The sequence below is a fragment of the Eleginops maclovinus genome, chromosome 5 (assembly GCF_036324505.1).
Source record: "Eleginops maclovinus isolate JMC-PN-2008 ecotype Puerto Natales chromosome 5, JC_Emac_rtc_rv5, whole genome shotgun sequence".
NCBI classification, from domain to species: Eukaryota; Metazoa; Chordata; class Actinopteri; order Perciformes; family Eleginopidae; genus Eleginops; species Eleginops maclovinus.
The window spans coordinates 13161940-13177389 of NC_086353.1; the positions used below are offsets into that span (position 1 = coordinate 13161940).

The 15450-nt window shown below is 40.0% G+C and overlaps 1 protein-coding gene across 1 annotated transcript; it reads right to left on the bottom strand.

Annotated features, from left to right (window-relative positions):
• Positions 1-4628: 4628 nt before the first annotated feature.
• crmp1 (collapsin response mediator protein 1) lies at positions 4629-14811 on the bottom strand. The gene is made up of 14 exons (XM_063883957.1): positions 14379-14811; positions 12489-12577; positions 12125-12309; positions 11829-11993; positions 11251-11312; positions 11071-11151; positions 10087-10155; positions 8871-8991; positions 8623-8779; positions 7253-7394; positions 6959-7129; positions 5705-5884; positions 5272-5437; positions 4629-5103 (listed from the first exon to the last, which is right to left on the bottom strand). The coding sequence occupies exons 1-14, from the start codon at positions 14727-14729 to the stop codon at positions 5012-5014; spliced, it is 2031 nt and encodes a 676-aa protein (XP_063740027.1). The 5' UTR covers positions 14730-14811; the 3' UTR covers positions 4629-5011.
• Positions 14812-15450: the final 639 nt, after the last annotated feature.

Genomic DNA, 15450 nt, shown 5'->3' on the forward strand with positions numbered 1-15450 from the left:
CTCCACATTCCTGTTGTTTATCACAATGAGTGCACAGCTTCTCAGCTATTATGCGGTTTAACTGTTAAGGCTGTTCATTTGAAACCTGTAGCAATCATAATAATTCAGGGGTAAGGGTGATGATTTGCTTTTGCATGTATCACCTTGACTCAACTCTGACAAATCAAAATGGATCTTTTTAATCCTTGAAATAAATCAAGATCCTTTAGCTCAAACGAGTCAGGTTCACCTAGGTCAAGTCAAAGAAGCCACTAAAATGTGTGAATGTGGCATGAATCTTTATCTATCTACTTTAAGCCTGCTTTTAAAACAGGCTTGACCTTTCAACAAAGCTCAACATGGACACCAGCTGGAAAATGGGAGTGTTGCAGCCTGGATATCATGAAGTGTGTTGGAGGTCCCCCTGTTGACGTCAATTATATCAATATCAATTTAATATGGCCTGCTGTGAGAAATGTAATAAATGTATCAGGTAAAGATAGTCTTCAATGGTTTATCATTAGTCCAACTTCAGTAAGTCAAACACAGTTCATCTTGATTGAAGTTGGCACAAACAAAATCTATACAAATACAGTAGACTAATCTACAATGGAACAGATAATATAATTATGGAGCCAGCTGTAAAAAGCTAATTGTCTCTAAAAAGGAACCAAAAATGCAATGTTGACAGTGAAACATTAATTTTCTGTGTTATTTTCCCATAAGATGACTATCAAATGAGATTAGATAATCCTTAATTAGTCCCACAGCGGGTGCATTTTCAAAATCCATTAAATAACCATTGAAAGCCAAAATACATTACATATTACGCCTAAATTATAACATTATTTTTAGCTTTGATTGGTTCTTATTCACAATGTGGGTGCATTCAGACAAAAAATACTGAATCTTTTTTCTGTTTACTGCGTTGTAGATGGATGCAGCTCAGATGTGCACAGTTAGCTAGCTGAGGGACCTTCAAGAACGGCGCAGCTGGTTGAGCACTCTGTTATTCCCAAACATCAGCCTGTTCCTTTCAAGAGATGGGAAGTATCCGGCTTGTTATGGCATCTGTTCAGATTGCTGTATACCCTTAACACACTCAGACTCTCTTTTCCACTGTTTTCTATTTTTGTGATTTCATGACCTGCTACATAAAACGGAAAATCTTTTTGTTTTTCTCCCAGAGCAGATGGCAGCGGCAGAATGTAGGTCTCTGTTGGTCTCTGTGAAGGTGATGTTGTCTGGATCATCATCATTTCACCTGTAGTAGACGCCAAAAAAAAAGCTCTCTTCACATAACCGGTGTGTATATTATAAAGAGTAGAGCTTAGGTTTCGCTGGGAAGATAATAGCAGTAAAAAAAGTCAAACTGTGCACATGACTTGATTTAAAATTCTCATATTTCTGAGTCATCCATCCAATGCTGAAAACAATATAATACAGATAGAAATTACACATCTTATCATACAATACTGTTTTAGTTATTTTTATTCACATGTTTCTCTTTAAATAAACCTTCAAGTGTGTTGCAGTTTATGAAAAAGTGCTACTTTTCATATTAGCTACAGAACTGTTCCATGAACGGTGTTAACAAATACAAACACGTCTATAGTCGTCTATAAAGAGTATTCCTTTGAGAAACACTCTACTGCTGCCAATGTACGCCAGATGAAACATGATAATTAAGTGAAGTAAAGCTGTGAAGTCGTTATTGTCGGGGACTACAATTGGAGATGTATTCTTTTGAGACCACATATAGGTGTAGATATAAGACAGATGCAGCATACCTAAAAAAGTACAGTGTTATGAAACATTGACAGTGAAAGCATTTTCAGATGATTACAAGCTCACTAATACAATATATATAACAAAACTTCCTGGTATGTCTTGGTATACGAGATCCACTTATGTCACAAGACTGCAATTATTTTGCACTCGAAACAATTCGCAGGTTAGATTTTAAAACGATATAAGTGAAAAGTTTGGTCTTATGGGGATCAGGCACATCACAGGCTCCAGACTGGTGCAACACTCATGACAACCTTTTTGACAACAGCAAGCAACGTCGTTTATATCATCATCAGGTGTTTACTCAACAAGACTCAGCTATATTTTTACGCTCACATGTGTACAACGCATTCAAACTAAATCACAAAAGAAAAGACACCACATCGAATGCATCAAAATAATATTTTCACTCTGGTATGAATAATACAAATATTTTGTTTATCACTTTTGATTACAGACCTCATATATTTTGTTTTACAACATTTATAGACAGGCATAACATGATTATTGCTGCTGGGCTACATTGACTATTTACTGCATTACTGCCGCTAGCAAGTCCATGAATTGATTATGATAATTGTTAAAGCTTGTTTCAGCCCTAGGAGCAGATACACTCAATAGCCTCCTGTGCTGTCTCCACAAGAATAAAATACAGTAAAACTGTAAAATCTCAATTGTATAGAAACATTTCATAGAAGATTCGCAATTATCCTCTACTTCCTTGTTCTGTTCATGCATTCCCTAACAACAGACCCCTAAAAAAGTCATTGAAGGTTTTTTGATTACATTTTTAGAATGTATTCAGAATGATTTCTGAATATAGGCTATCAACAGACCTTGATTCATTGCCACAGCTTTTATAAAGTAAATACAGTACACTTGAAACTCTTTGTTCTGCCACGTTTATGTGCCTTGGCTCCATAAACTGATGCAGTGTTTGGAAATCACCCCAGAACATCCATTTAATTTCCCTTTATGGGTTCTATTTAACAATTCATTAGTTTTCCTTTCAATGTACCATCTTCCTGTTCCCATTCCCAGGAGAGAAATAAATGTATTGCAACAAGCATTTATAATGTCATTACAGACTGCATTCAATCGTAATCCATGAAAAATGTTAATTTCATCCATACATAGCAATACATTTATGGCTTTAGGCATGTGTGTGCTCATTCGTTTTTAGTTTAAGGTAAATATTTTTGCCATTTTCACTTTGTTATGTGTTAGGGTATTTTTGTTTTAATGCTGTTATGCTCATTTGTCTAAATCAACTCGCTCTCATATGAACTGAAACCAACAGGGAGCTTGTAATTGAACTGAAACCTGATGATGCAGACCACCATACACACAAACTCCCTGTAGATTTAATTTATATAGAGTTCATTATTTTATCCTCATTGTCATCGCAAACCTCTCAATGCTTTGACATTTGTTCCCTTGTCACATACGGATTAGTTTTGAGGACTAACTGATTACACTTAAAATAACTGAAGCCCTTTAAACAGACATAATGTGTAAGCACATATTTGTTGTGACAGCTACATTTAGCGAACAAAGACAGACCTGTGACACATACATAAATCCTTTCTAAGATGGCAGTAAACTCTCAGACATGTTTTTGACAACAGTCAGGTCTTTATTTATCATGAGTGGTTCCATTGGAGACACCAGACAACAGCAAAAAATAATAATAATAAGCGGCATACCAACACTGAATGTACCTAGAAAACATCCAGAATCAATGAAACAACATAAAAAGCAGTTTAAAAAGATTCAAGGTGAAGTTTTAAATAGCAGGGATGGGGGCTGAAGTCCTTTTGCAGCAGTGAATTAAGCATCTCATCGCAACAAAGATACATTTCTGGCAAGATTGATTGGGAAAACGCTTTCACACACACCAAGTCTTTACAGTGGAACCTATTTCATGTATGAACAGCCATATAGACATTCATTTTGCAGTGCAGAGCTGGTTTTATATTTGTTTCCACTGCTCATCTACTGTCACACTTCATAAGACAGTATTGATACATTTGCATATAGTTTTTGATGGTGAAGAGGAAGTGCATTGCTTTCATCAAAGTTCACAGTAATGTTGACATTTATGAAGCTAGTAACAGCTGGATCTATCCACAGTGAATGTCATTATGCATTCAACACATACATTTACCATTATAAGAATATGCCTGTGCTCCCTTGATTACATTGTTAGTGTCTCTCCATTGCAACAATAAACCACAAAAAGTGCGACATCTAAGGACGTGTTCATGCAATCTGTATAATAGATCTTTTGAGACACACTAGAACAAATATTGCCAAGATGTTGAAAAACAGATGCAGGAGATGCTTTGTAATTTCGGAAGCTGTCCACAAGATGGGTGGAAGGGAGCACCATGTGTGAGCAGACCCACACAGTTAAACGTAGGAAGTGAGGAAGAGTTAGGAGGACGTCATGCTCATGGGAAAAGGAGTTAACAACAGTATGACATAACACTGGGCTCACAATTGGTAGTTCGGAGGGGTTCTGACAACAGATGTGTGTGAGTGTGTGTGTGTGTGTGTGTGTGTGTGTGTGTGTGTGTGTGTGTGTGTGTGTGTGTGTGTGTGTGTGTGTGTGTGTGTGTGTGTGTGTGTGTGTGTGTGTGTGTATTTCAAGATTTCAAGGTTTTATTTGTCATATGCACAGCATATACAACGTATATGTTGGCAATGAAAATCGTATATCCCATGCTCCTCCAACAACTCAACATACTGTACATGGTGATGATTTTGTGTGTGTGTGTGTGTGTGTGTGTGTGTGTGTGTGTGTGTGTGTGTGTGTGTGTGTGTGTGTGTGTGTGTGTGTGTGTGTGTGTGTGTGAGTGTGTGTGTGTGTGTGTGAGTGTGTGTGTGTGTGTGTGTGTGTGAGTGCCTAATTGTGAGCCTATCAGTTTTTGAATGACTTGGTTGATTCTACATCACATTCTAAGTTTACTGGAAGTATAATGTGCTTCTACTCTGTGACCACTGACTCAAGGCAAGCTGAAACAAATCAATTATGGTCTAATACGAGTGTGTCACCATTGTACCAAAAAATACAAAGGTATTCATTCATGTCAGGTTGCTCACACTCCCAGTCATACACACACACAAACACACACACACACACACACACACACACACACACACACACACACACACACACACACACACACTCAAGAAGTGAAACCCCACAACAACCACTTGACTTTGCAATGCCAAGTGATTAACCAAGGGTGGTGATGTTGGAGCGACCACCAGGAGGTGCTACAATGCGGTGGCCAGACCTACGAGGGACTATGTCATCCATCTGCGACCCTGGAAAACCAAAGACAAAATAAAATGTTAGATTTGTTTACTTCAACAAAAGAAATCTATTCATTTTGGAGCTGATAAATTAAGGCTCACATTTTGCTCCATTTTAAATATTAAAAGCATCATAGGTACAGGTACTGAAAATAGTATAAAATATATCATTTGTATTACCTGATAGGCTGAAGTTGGACTGGTGGAGATTGCGTATTGGTGGTGGTTGGTGAGAGGTGGGTGAAGTTCTGGCTGACGGAGAAGGAGTTATATATTTTGGGGTAGGATCCACATCACATACAGGGCCATCATACAACCCACGAGTAACGCCCTGCTTATTCTTTGCCTAAAAAACACACGGAGACAAAACACAAAGCTGACATATGAGTCATTTCTCCAAAATACAAAAGCCTGTAACCAATCAGTCACATTGAAATAAACCAAACTTAATTGCGATCAACATTTAATTTTTTTTATAATAATTTACATGTTTTTCTATTGAAGGAAAAAACTACAGTGCAACTACAATGAATAGATGTTGACCACCCGTTTAATCTTTTACTGAAAAACCTTTTAACCTGCTGTAGAAATGTCTTTAATATATGTACTGCACCTGGTTCCTGAATTTAATGCGCTGGTAAGCGTAGTCTGGGAAGTGCTTGCGGGGAATAAATCGGCCGGTGCCTTGCTGGGCCTGCACCTTGCCTTCCTCATAAACAACTCGTCCATGGCTCAACACCAGTGCTGGTCCCCCACGGCACTCCATACCCTCAAAGATGTTGTATTCTGAAGCCTGTGTGGAGAGGAATAAACAAACTTTAAGTATCACAATAAAATCTGTAAAAATGGAATAAATCAGATGAACAAGGGAGAGCTTTTCATTTCCTCCTCAGTACACTGATACTCTGCACTGCCTCAGACCTACAGGCTAAGTTTGCAATAATTGTTCCAGGATGCTTAAGATATGCCATGAAATGCAGCAGTTGACAAGATCTAGGATGAATAAGTGAAAGGCTTGGGAATAGGAGGAGCAACTACAGGGGGATGGGTAGAGAGATGGTAGCGCAAAATGGGTGAGGGGTGAAGGGAGATTATAACCTAAAGCCGGCACAAGTCTGGATTAGGGCTTTTGAGGGTGACAGAGCAGACTGAATATATTAAACTGTCTTACATTGTCAATGTATTTTCTCACATTGTTCAAGGCAAATGTTCATCTCCAAGTACAGTTTGCCAAGTCAAGTTGCATCGTTTTATCCTAAAAATAAGCAACAACAATGTATTTATTTAGCTTTCCGGCCATCTGTGCATGCAGGTACCTTACACCTTAACTCAGCCTTACTGTTAAAAGCCTTTTCTGGTTCTACTGCCTATTGAAGACATTTCAAACCCTTAAGAAAATGTTTTTATGTTATTTAGAAAAACTGACCCTTTTGAACCCAAATATTATACACTGTAAGCTTTCCTTAAACATACAATATATGCTTTTTATTCAGGGGTTTTGTATATAATGCAATGCATGTATTGTATTATTGTGAAACTACCCCACCATCGCAATATGACATCATACTGCTCACAGTAATGTCAGGCTTGACTGAATTTTATATTCCAACTAGACCTCCTGTGATCCGTCTCTTGGTTTTCATCCTATTTCACACTCTGCCATCTCCCATACAGTGTGGAACCCTCTCCCCTGCAGCCTTTCTCCTGCCTTTGTCCTTTAACTGCTTTTGCTCCCTCAACTGATGCAGTATTTAGAGTGGTAATTTGTATTAAGATCACACAGCATCACTTTTTTTTATTCTGTTCATCGTCCTTTCTCTTTTAACTCTGTTCATTTCCTTCTCTTCTTATTTTCTTTCGCTCTCACCGACTGTTGGAGTTTCGCAGTGATTGTTTTTGTGTTGTTTGGGTCCCATATGACAATATCAGCGTCAGAGCCCACCGCTATCCTCCCTTTGCGAGGGTACAGGTTGAAGATTTTTGCAGCGTTGGTAGATGTGACTGCAACAAACTGGTTTTCGTCCATTTTCCCCATGGCCTTAGAGAGAGAGAGAGAAAAGTAAATGTTACAGTTGTCGACACACACTTACTGTTACAGCAAGACACACACACACACACACACACACACACACACACACAAATACTTTTCCTCATTGCTCACCACGGCCTTGTCCCAGACGAAACCCATTCTCTCCTCCACTCCGTTTGTCCCCTCTGGGATCAGAGTGAAGTCATCTTTACCAATTGCCTTCTGGGAAGTGCTGTACGCACAGTGAGCACTGCCCACCACCTGCAGGTCCCCACTGAATAAAAGCAGAGAAATAATAAAGAATTATCACATTGTCAATTCAATACACATTCAGCACAACAGAGCCTTGAACACTTGAAATGTAACCTGCCAAATTGTATAGTTTTTAAATCAGAACTTTCCCTTGAACTTTTGAAGGCAGCTCAATCACTGTGATCAGGTGGTCAGCTAAACGTATTTAGCTGCAAAACCTATTTACAAGTAATCATAATGAACATGAATGCTATTTTTAAGCTCATTGAGTTGGTGAGTTCAAATACAATTCATGTAGTGACAGAATAACGGCTGCTGAACCAGTCCATAGAGCCTCAACTAGATCACATCATTAATATACACTATTATATTCAAAAATACATGAATCTCCTTTTCCCCTTTGTATACAAGACCCTGAATTTGACTGTTTATAAGGTATGATTTGGGTAATTTCTCCTCTGAGGCCTTCTAGTCATTTGTTAATTACAGTGATTACTTCATCATCCTGAGCTGAGGGATCATTATGACAATGAGAGTGCTTGTTATGGAAATAATGAGCCATACTTAAATATGGAAAATAGTTGTTCTTTTGTTCGTCTTTCCAAAAAAAAAACTAAAAATACACCCTGTCACTTCAGAAGCTCAAACACACAGCAGTATTGCAGAACTGATGTGACAGCACAGACCCGCCTAGAGAAGCTGGGGTTGCAGAGGAAGTGTGGAGAAGCAGAGAAAAGGAAGGAGGAAAAGTGAAGAAGATGAGGAGGAAGGCAGTTGGTAGCCAAGGCAACATGATAAAGGATTCTAGTTGCTGTGCTATTTATGGAATCAAGGACAGTCTAAAGTGTACAGCAGAATGTTCTGTGCATGTGTGTGTGAGAACTGAGGTGGGTTTGGTCTAGGCACTTTATAATTTTCACTCTATAATACATATCAATTATTAATTAATTATTAGCTTCACGTATCTGGCTGCTATACTTTTATTTTTGTGTATTTTGTAAATTGTGTGATTCTTGTATATATTTTTGTATCTTGGGTGTATATCCGAGGCAAACAGTAGGATGTGGATCCTTTTGGCAGCTGATTTGCATTTCACTTTTAGAGGTCAACATTAATTTAAACTATTGCCCTCGCTCTGCATTGAATCAAAAGTATTTATTTGTCACAGTTTTGAAACATGAAATATACTATAGGATACGTATTTCCAGGGTTCTTGCATTTAATGTTGGCTGAAAAGGTTTCAGACATACCAAGCCAGTAGTGTGTTGAGGTGGTCTGGGGTAGTAGGATCAGGACTTAAAGGTGGAGATGTCACATAAGCAGCCGCTTTGGCCCAGTTCTTGCTCCAGTAGTGAGAGCCGTCAGTGACCAGACTGGCAGTGATTGGCTCACCAAAAACTACAGAACCTGGATGGGAAGAAAAAAACAGTGTGTCAGTCAGGATGTGAAAAGAAGATGTGCACATTGACTTTTGAAATGGAAAGAAAGAGAGGCTGACCTTTCCTACGGGCCTGGGCTATAGTGTCAGCTGCACTCTTGCTCATCACCTTGGTGATGTAGACAGGACAGTTCACACGGTTGCCAAGAGTGATGGCACGGAACACTGCCTCAGCCTCCAGCTGCATGTAAAGAAGTCAAGAAACATTAAAGGTCTCCTATTATGCTATATTTGAACAATATATTGTTGGGCAATATCTATAAAAAACTTGTCTGTGAAGTGTTTTGTTCAAAATACCAAACAGATCACCCATTGTAGCATGCCTCATCCCCCTCTATTTCAGCCCTGTTCCTGAAGTGCTGAGTCTGTAACTTGTCGCTTTAAATTTGAGCTGACCTGAAGCTGGCCACGCCCCTTTGCAGGATCATGCTGCTCTCTCCTCTGTGAAAGTTTTCTACCGGGAGAAGGTAATCAGCTAAACGCTGCCGTGATTAAACACCACATTATGTTCAAAACCACATCAAGCGAAATGATATGTATTATATACAGTGTTGGGTGTAACGGAGTTACAATAATGTATTACTTTTTGCTATAACGCAGTAATATAACGCATTACTTATGAAATGTGGGTAATATAATACCCGTTACAATTCTCAGTAACGCAGTTACAACTGATTTTAACCCAAAATTATGTGTTTTTTGTTTCTCATCACGAGGCATTCCGACACCAGAGAAATGACTAATTACTTTAAAAACTTTAAAAAGACAGTAATAAGTCATATGTACTGTATTACATTTTGGAAGTAACTTGCCCATCACTGATTATATCTACAACAACTCTAAGTCCCTCCTGCAGACATCCTGCTGTCAGAAATCCAAATCTGGATCAGTTTGTTTGTATCCCCGTTTTTAGAGAAAGAGGAAAAGAGAGAGGGTTGTATTGTCTACTTACACAACAGGGACACATATTTATTTATAAAAGACAGCAACAATTGTGTTTTGCATAATAGGGGACCTTTAAAACCTATGAATGGATGGATAGATGGCTGGATGGATGGATGGATGGATGGATGGATGGATGGATGGATGGATGAATGGATGGATGGATGGATGGATGGATGGATGAATGGATGGATGGATGGATGGATGGATGGATGGATGGATGGATGGATGGATGGATGGATGGATGGATGGATGGATGGATGGATGGATGGATGGATGGATGGATGGATGGATGGATGGATGGATGGATGGATGGATAGGAGAGGGATGTCACCTCCTCAGGACGACTCAGAGGATGGCCTTCAGGTCCGGTGATTCCCATTCCGAGGATTTTTCTCTGCTCCTAAATCACAATTGAATAAGATTTTATTATGAGTATCTTCCTCCCCACTGCAATAACTGTCAGTATAACATACAGTACTTGTTTTACCCACAACAATGCCTTTGCTAGTCTTCCATGGCTTTTAAAATGAAAATAACACGGTCTGTCATGCTATCAAAGGCTGCATTGTAATCCTAAAATGCCAATTTCACTGTTGGGAGCTTGCACCTGTTATTCTTCTCACAGCACTGTCTGTAGAACAGCAACATTGGGAAGAAAACCAAACCTCCACCCCCTTACTGCTTGTCTTTTTCAATTTTGTTTGGCTTCATTGTTTGCTCACAAGAAGGTTGGTGCTTCTAATAGGTTTTTTTATCACCAATCTCCCTGTTTTTATTACAGTTAACTTAATGGATATGTTATCATTTTTCATCAGCACTCCTATCATCAGCCATTACCCTCTTTAATCTTAAATACATTATAGTTTTCACCTTAAGAGTCCCTTTAATTCCAACCATCATTTACATGATTATGACTACCACTTTAATCACTACTGTCAGGACTATCAGCACCTTAGCTTTCATTATCTTCAATCTTAATAACCATTACATCATCATCATTAGTATAATAACGGTCAAAAGCGGTGGTGTCATGCTCAGCGGCTGCATCAATAATAATCCTCTCTCTCTCTCTCTCTCTCTCTCTCTCTCTCTCTCTCTCTCTCTCTCTCTTTGTGAGCTATAGAGTTATGTAAGAAGAATATCTCTCAACTGCAGTGTAGGTGGAAGAGAATATGAAGTTAAAAGATTGGTCATGATTAAGTTAAGTCTCTTTATAGTGTAACTAATGGAGGCTATAGACTAACAGGTTATGATGCTGTTACCATATGGGTTGCCAGATAAGAGATAAACGTAAAGTAGGTCATGTAGCACTTACTTGAGCAATCAGGTCACCATTTTCAGCATGAACTAAAACCACGGCACCCAGCTGCTTCAGGAAGGAGAAAGCCTCATACAGCTGTGGGAGGGACGAGTCCAAAGAACAAGCAAGTCATTAATCAATGGAGAAAAACTAGTCACTGATATTTTTCATGAATGCAAAATTACTGATTGATACCTCAGAGTCTGTCATCTGATATACATCCTTATAGGCCATGTAAACTTGGAAGGAGTTAATACCTGGCAGTGAAAAAGGAATGTAATCATGACAAGAGGGTACTAAAGTGAGAATCAGCATAAAGGATAAAAAAGGAGAACAGTTGGTGTATTGATATGCAGCAAAAAAATAAAGATAAATGTTAAATGTCAAGTTGCAAAAGTACAGAAACTGATCCACAACCTTGTCTGAAGTACAAAGCATTGAAGCTGTAAATTACAACTTTCAAATGTATTGCAGAAAGGGATCCCCCACACAGGCAGCTGCCTTGGCCAAGTTACTGCCTTAGTCTGTGCCGTAAGGAAAGCGATTTTTTACTCAAAACAGATTACAAGAAGAATTTACACACTACCACCATGACAGCACCACAGAGAACAACGGATTACTACTGTGCCTTCGCTATAAGAGGATTCAACACTAGGCCAAATTGTTCCTAAATCTGTCCCTATTGTTCCAGTGAAATGGGTCCAAAATAGCGACGAACATGAAACAAGAATTACAGTATTGACCCCAATTGTAAAACAGTAAAACTGATGTACCTTTCTCTTGCACCAGCAGCTCCAACTCATCTTTAACATTCTCATCCCACTGGGGGATGTTCACGTGCAGGGAGTAATCGCAACATGCCTTTTTATCCGCAGCCTCCTGCCAGCACTCAAACGCCTGCAGCAGACTCTCCCCGGGCTCGGGGGTTACATGGTCAACTGAAAGGCGGAATGTGTCACAGGTTAAGATGGAAAAGTGTATCTGTCTATCTATATGTTTCATCACTCGAATGATAATGTTGTTACAGTATGCACTATAGCTGCATATGCATCTAAACATCCACACTCACTGATCATGGTGGTGCCCCCAGCGAGTGCAGCCTTGGTGCCTTGGAAGAAATCATCAGCAGGCTGTGTTCCCAGGTATGGCTTCATCAGACAGGTGTTGGCATCTATCCCTCCTGGTATCACCATTTTGCCATTAGCCTCAATCACCTTGACACCACCAGGTACAATCAGATTCTCCCCCACCTGCCTGCCAAGGACCAGACACATGTGACATAGGGGTGATTGTGGATGAAAAGGGTAAGGGGAGGTTGTGGAGGTGAAAAGGGGAATAAGAAAGTGAAATCATTACTGATTGCAAGATAAGTATTTATTCAGTAAAAATCTGTAATTGTATGCATCTTTATTTAAATTACTCTTAATACTTACTTGATGAGTCCATTCTCAATGTAGACATCAGCATAGACAGACTGGTCATCATTGACAACGCGCCCTCCTTTGATCAACAGCCTTTCACTCTACAGGGGAGAAGTACAGAGGGAAGGAGGGAGGGAGAGGCGCCGGGTTGAAATCAATTCTGACATTTTGATATATTGCACAATCAGTTGTGTAATCATTGACTTTACAGCAATATTATGACCCTACAATGGATGGGGGTGTGAATAAATACATAGCCACACAAGTGGGTGGTTTCTCATTAAATCAATCAGTGCTTATTTTCCTTCATCTTTGATTTGCTTTTATTCTTTGCAGTTCTTTAGAGGCACAGTGTAAAAATAGCACATTTTTTTCCCAGACTTCATGCTTCCCTACACTCTACCACCATGAAGGCTGCCTGCCTGGCAACTGCTTTAGGAGGATGATAGTCTACATGGTAACCAATGATCCCATGGCTCAGTTGACAGCTGCTGACAGCTAGCTGCTCATCTTTATCCAAAAATGGTTAGGCTTACAATATGACTAATTTGAATGGTGTATGACATGTTGTTTGCTGTCTCCCCCATGAAACAGAATGTTCAGTTACGTCAATTTCATGACTTTGGATTTATTTGGTGTTTGATAATACTCTGGACTGGAGAGGTTTAGAGGAGAGTTTCAGCAGAATGCATGCTTTATTGTAGCTCAAAAAATTGCATCTCCAGTCCCAAACCTTTATGTTGTTTAACGCTAGTCATTGTTTCCTGCATGTGTGATCTGGATAGCCCGTCACGTCAACCGAGTTAATCCCTCTGACAGCCTGCACGATTACACAAAAATGTCCAACGGTGAGCAAGAATACGTGTTCGATTACACACAGAGACATCCAGTAGAGAACTGCCACCTCGCTGTCTTGATTTGGCTTTCTCACACTGGGGAAAGAGTAGAGAAGATCCTTCTGTTTTTGTCGACTCACTAAGAATGTAATCCCTTCTCTGGTGGCATTGGGAGCAGGGATTTACAAGCGGAGTGCTTCTCCGGCCAACACACTGACCAGGCCGGGTCTCTTACCTTCAGATGGTGGATACCGTTATTCTCCTGGTAACTGGACCCAGACATGCCTTCCCCGTCGCTCTGCCCCCTGGCAGTCTATTTAGTAGCGGGATGCGATGACTCAGGTGCCCTCTCCTGCGATATCCGCCCCTTTGTCTCACCGAATGTGTATTGGATTTAGTTTCCGTGTGCGTTAGAGGGACAGTGCTGAAACCACCGCCGTACGGCTGCGTCAGGACGCGTGGAGCACGCACAGGTGACTTTTCGGTGCATGCGCGAGTGAGGAAGCGAGCTAATGTCCGGTGGTGTTCACCTCACCGAGAAAGAAAGAGTAGACTACGCCTGTCACACCCCAGTGCGCGAACACACACAGCTCACGTGGGAGTAGAACAACAGGATTGCAAGGGACGCTGTCTGGAGCTGTCCAGTTCAGCAACACACACCGAGGGGAGTTTCATTGTATCCAAGAGCATTAGCATCTTTTTAAAGATTATTTATAAACCCTGCTGACGTAAACTAAAATGGCCAAACTGCAATGCAGCACAAACTTGATCATTTATGCAAACTCGGGCATTTGTTTCAGAATTACAGCTCCAGAGGGGTTGTTTAAGAAAAAATGTAGGTGATCTTGCAACACAACATATTTTGCCTATTAAAAATAAACAATTGAAATCTGTTTTCAGTCGTTAAACTCCATTGTTCTTCCATTGAATAGTTATGGCTCCATCCACTGTAATATGTAGGAGAGTTTTGTTTCTGCACTTTATGAATGAATCACATTTAACTTGCATGAGACAATGAGCCAGACAGACAAAAGAAAAAGCCAAGGGGCAAAATCATCAGTCCTACCTCCCCATTTGGGCTTTCCTTCCCCAATGAATATCTGACCTCAACACCTGCTTGTTGATCTTCCGTGTCACCGGGCGAGTTGGTAAGTGACCCCTCCCGGGCCTCGCTGGACGTCTTGCCGATGGGATCACCAGCATCCAAAACCCTCTCTCGGCTCCCGCTTCTCGGGGTGTGGCTGCCTTTCCTCCCAACCGCGTAGTTATCGAAGTCTATAGTCTTGCTTTCAAACGCTCCCTCCACGGAGCTGAACATCCCGTAGGTTTTCCTTTGGTTCGGCCCGGTGGTGATCGGCCCAGCCAGGTAGACCGGTAGCTCATCCTCCCGATTCCACTGCCTCCTACAGTCAGACATTGGTGCTTTCACGGCAGAGTCTCCCCCAAAACTGGAACGATGGAGACAGAGGCTTCGCTTGTTTTACCACTAAATGGGTCACGGAGAGCCCCGCCTCTGAAGCATGCTCTGATGCTGTGAAGTGTGAAAAGCAGCTCTCTCCAGGCTGATGATGAAAAGGGACAAACACAAACAAATAAACCAGTGAAATCAGGCCTCCAGATTAGGGAGTGCTGGTATGTGAAAAAGGTATTCGGATCTTAACTTGTGAAACAGTAACAACAACACATTGTAGATATACTCTGTTAAAAGTAAAAGTACTCCATTCAATATCATACTAAATTAAAAGTATAAGTAAGAAGTCTAAATATTCCCAAAGTACCAAGTACTCATTAAGAAGAAGGGCCCATTTGAGATTCATAATTATTATTTAACTTTGCTTTATATTTTTTTTTTAGCAATCTTCAATATCATGTATATAATCATAACACATTAATTGAGTTATTTGCTACCTGTAACTAAAGCTGTCGGATAAATGTAGGGCATTAAAAAGTAAAATATTTGAATTATAGTAGGCTACAGTGGAAGAAGAATCCTAGCCAGCTTTATAGCCTGTAATATGATGATTGTGTATAATATTAATATGAATATTATATGAATCTTTAAGGGTACAAAGTATGTGCTTAATAACCATTGGTTTAAACAAATATGTCAACAATATAATAAAACATTAGAACTTTTT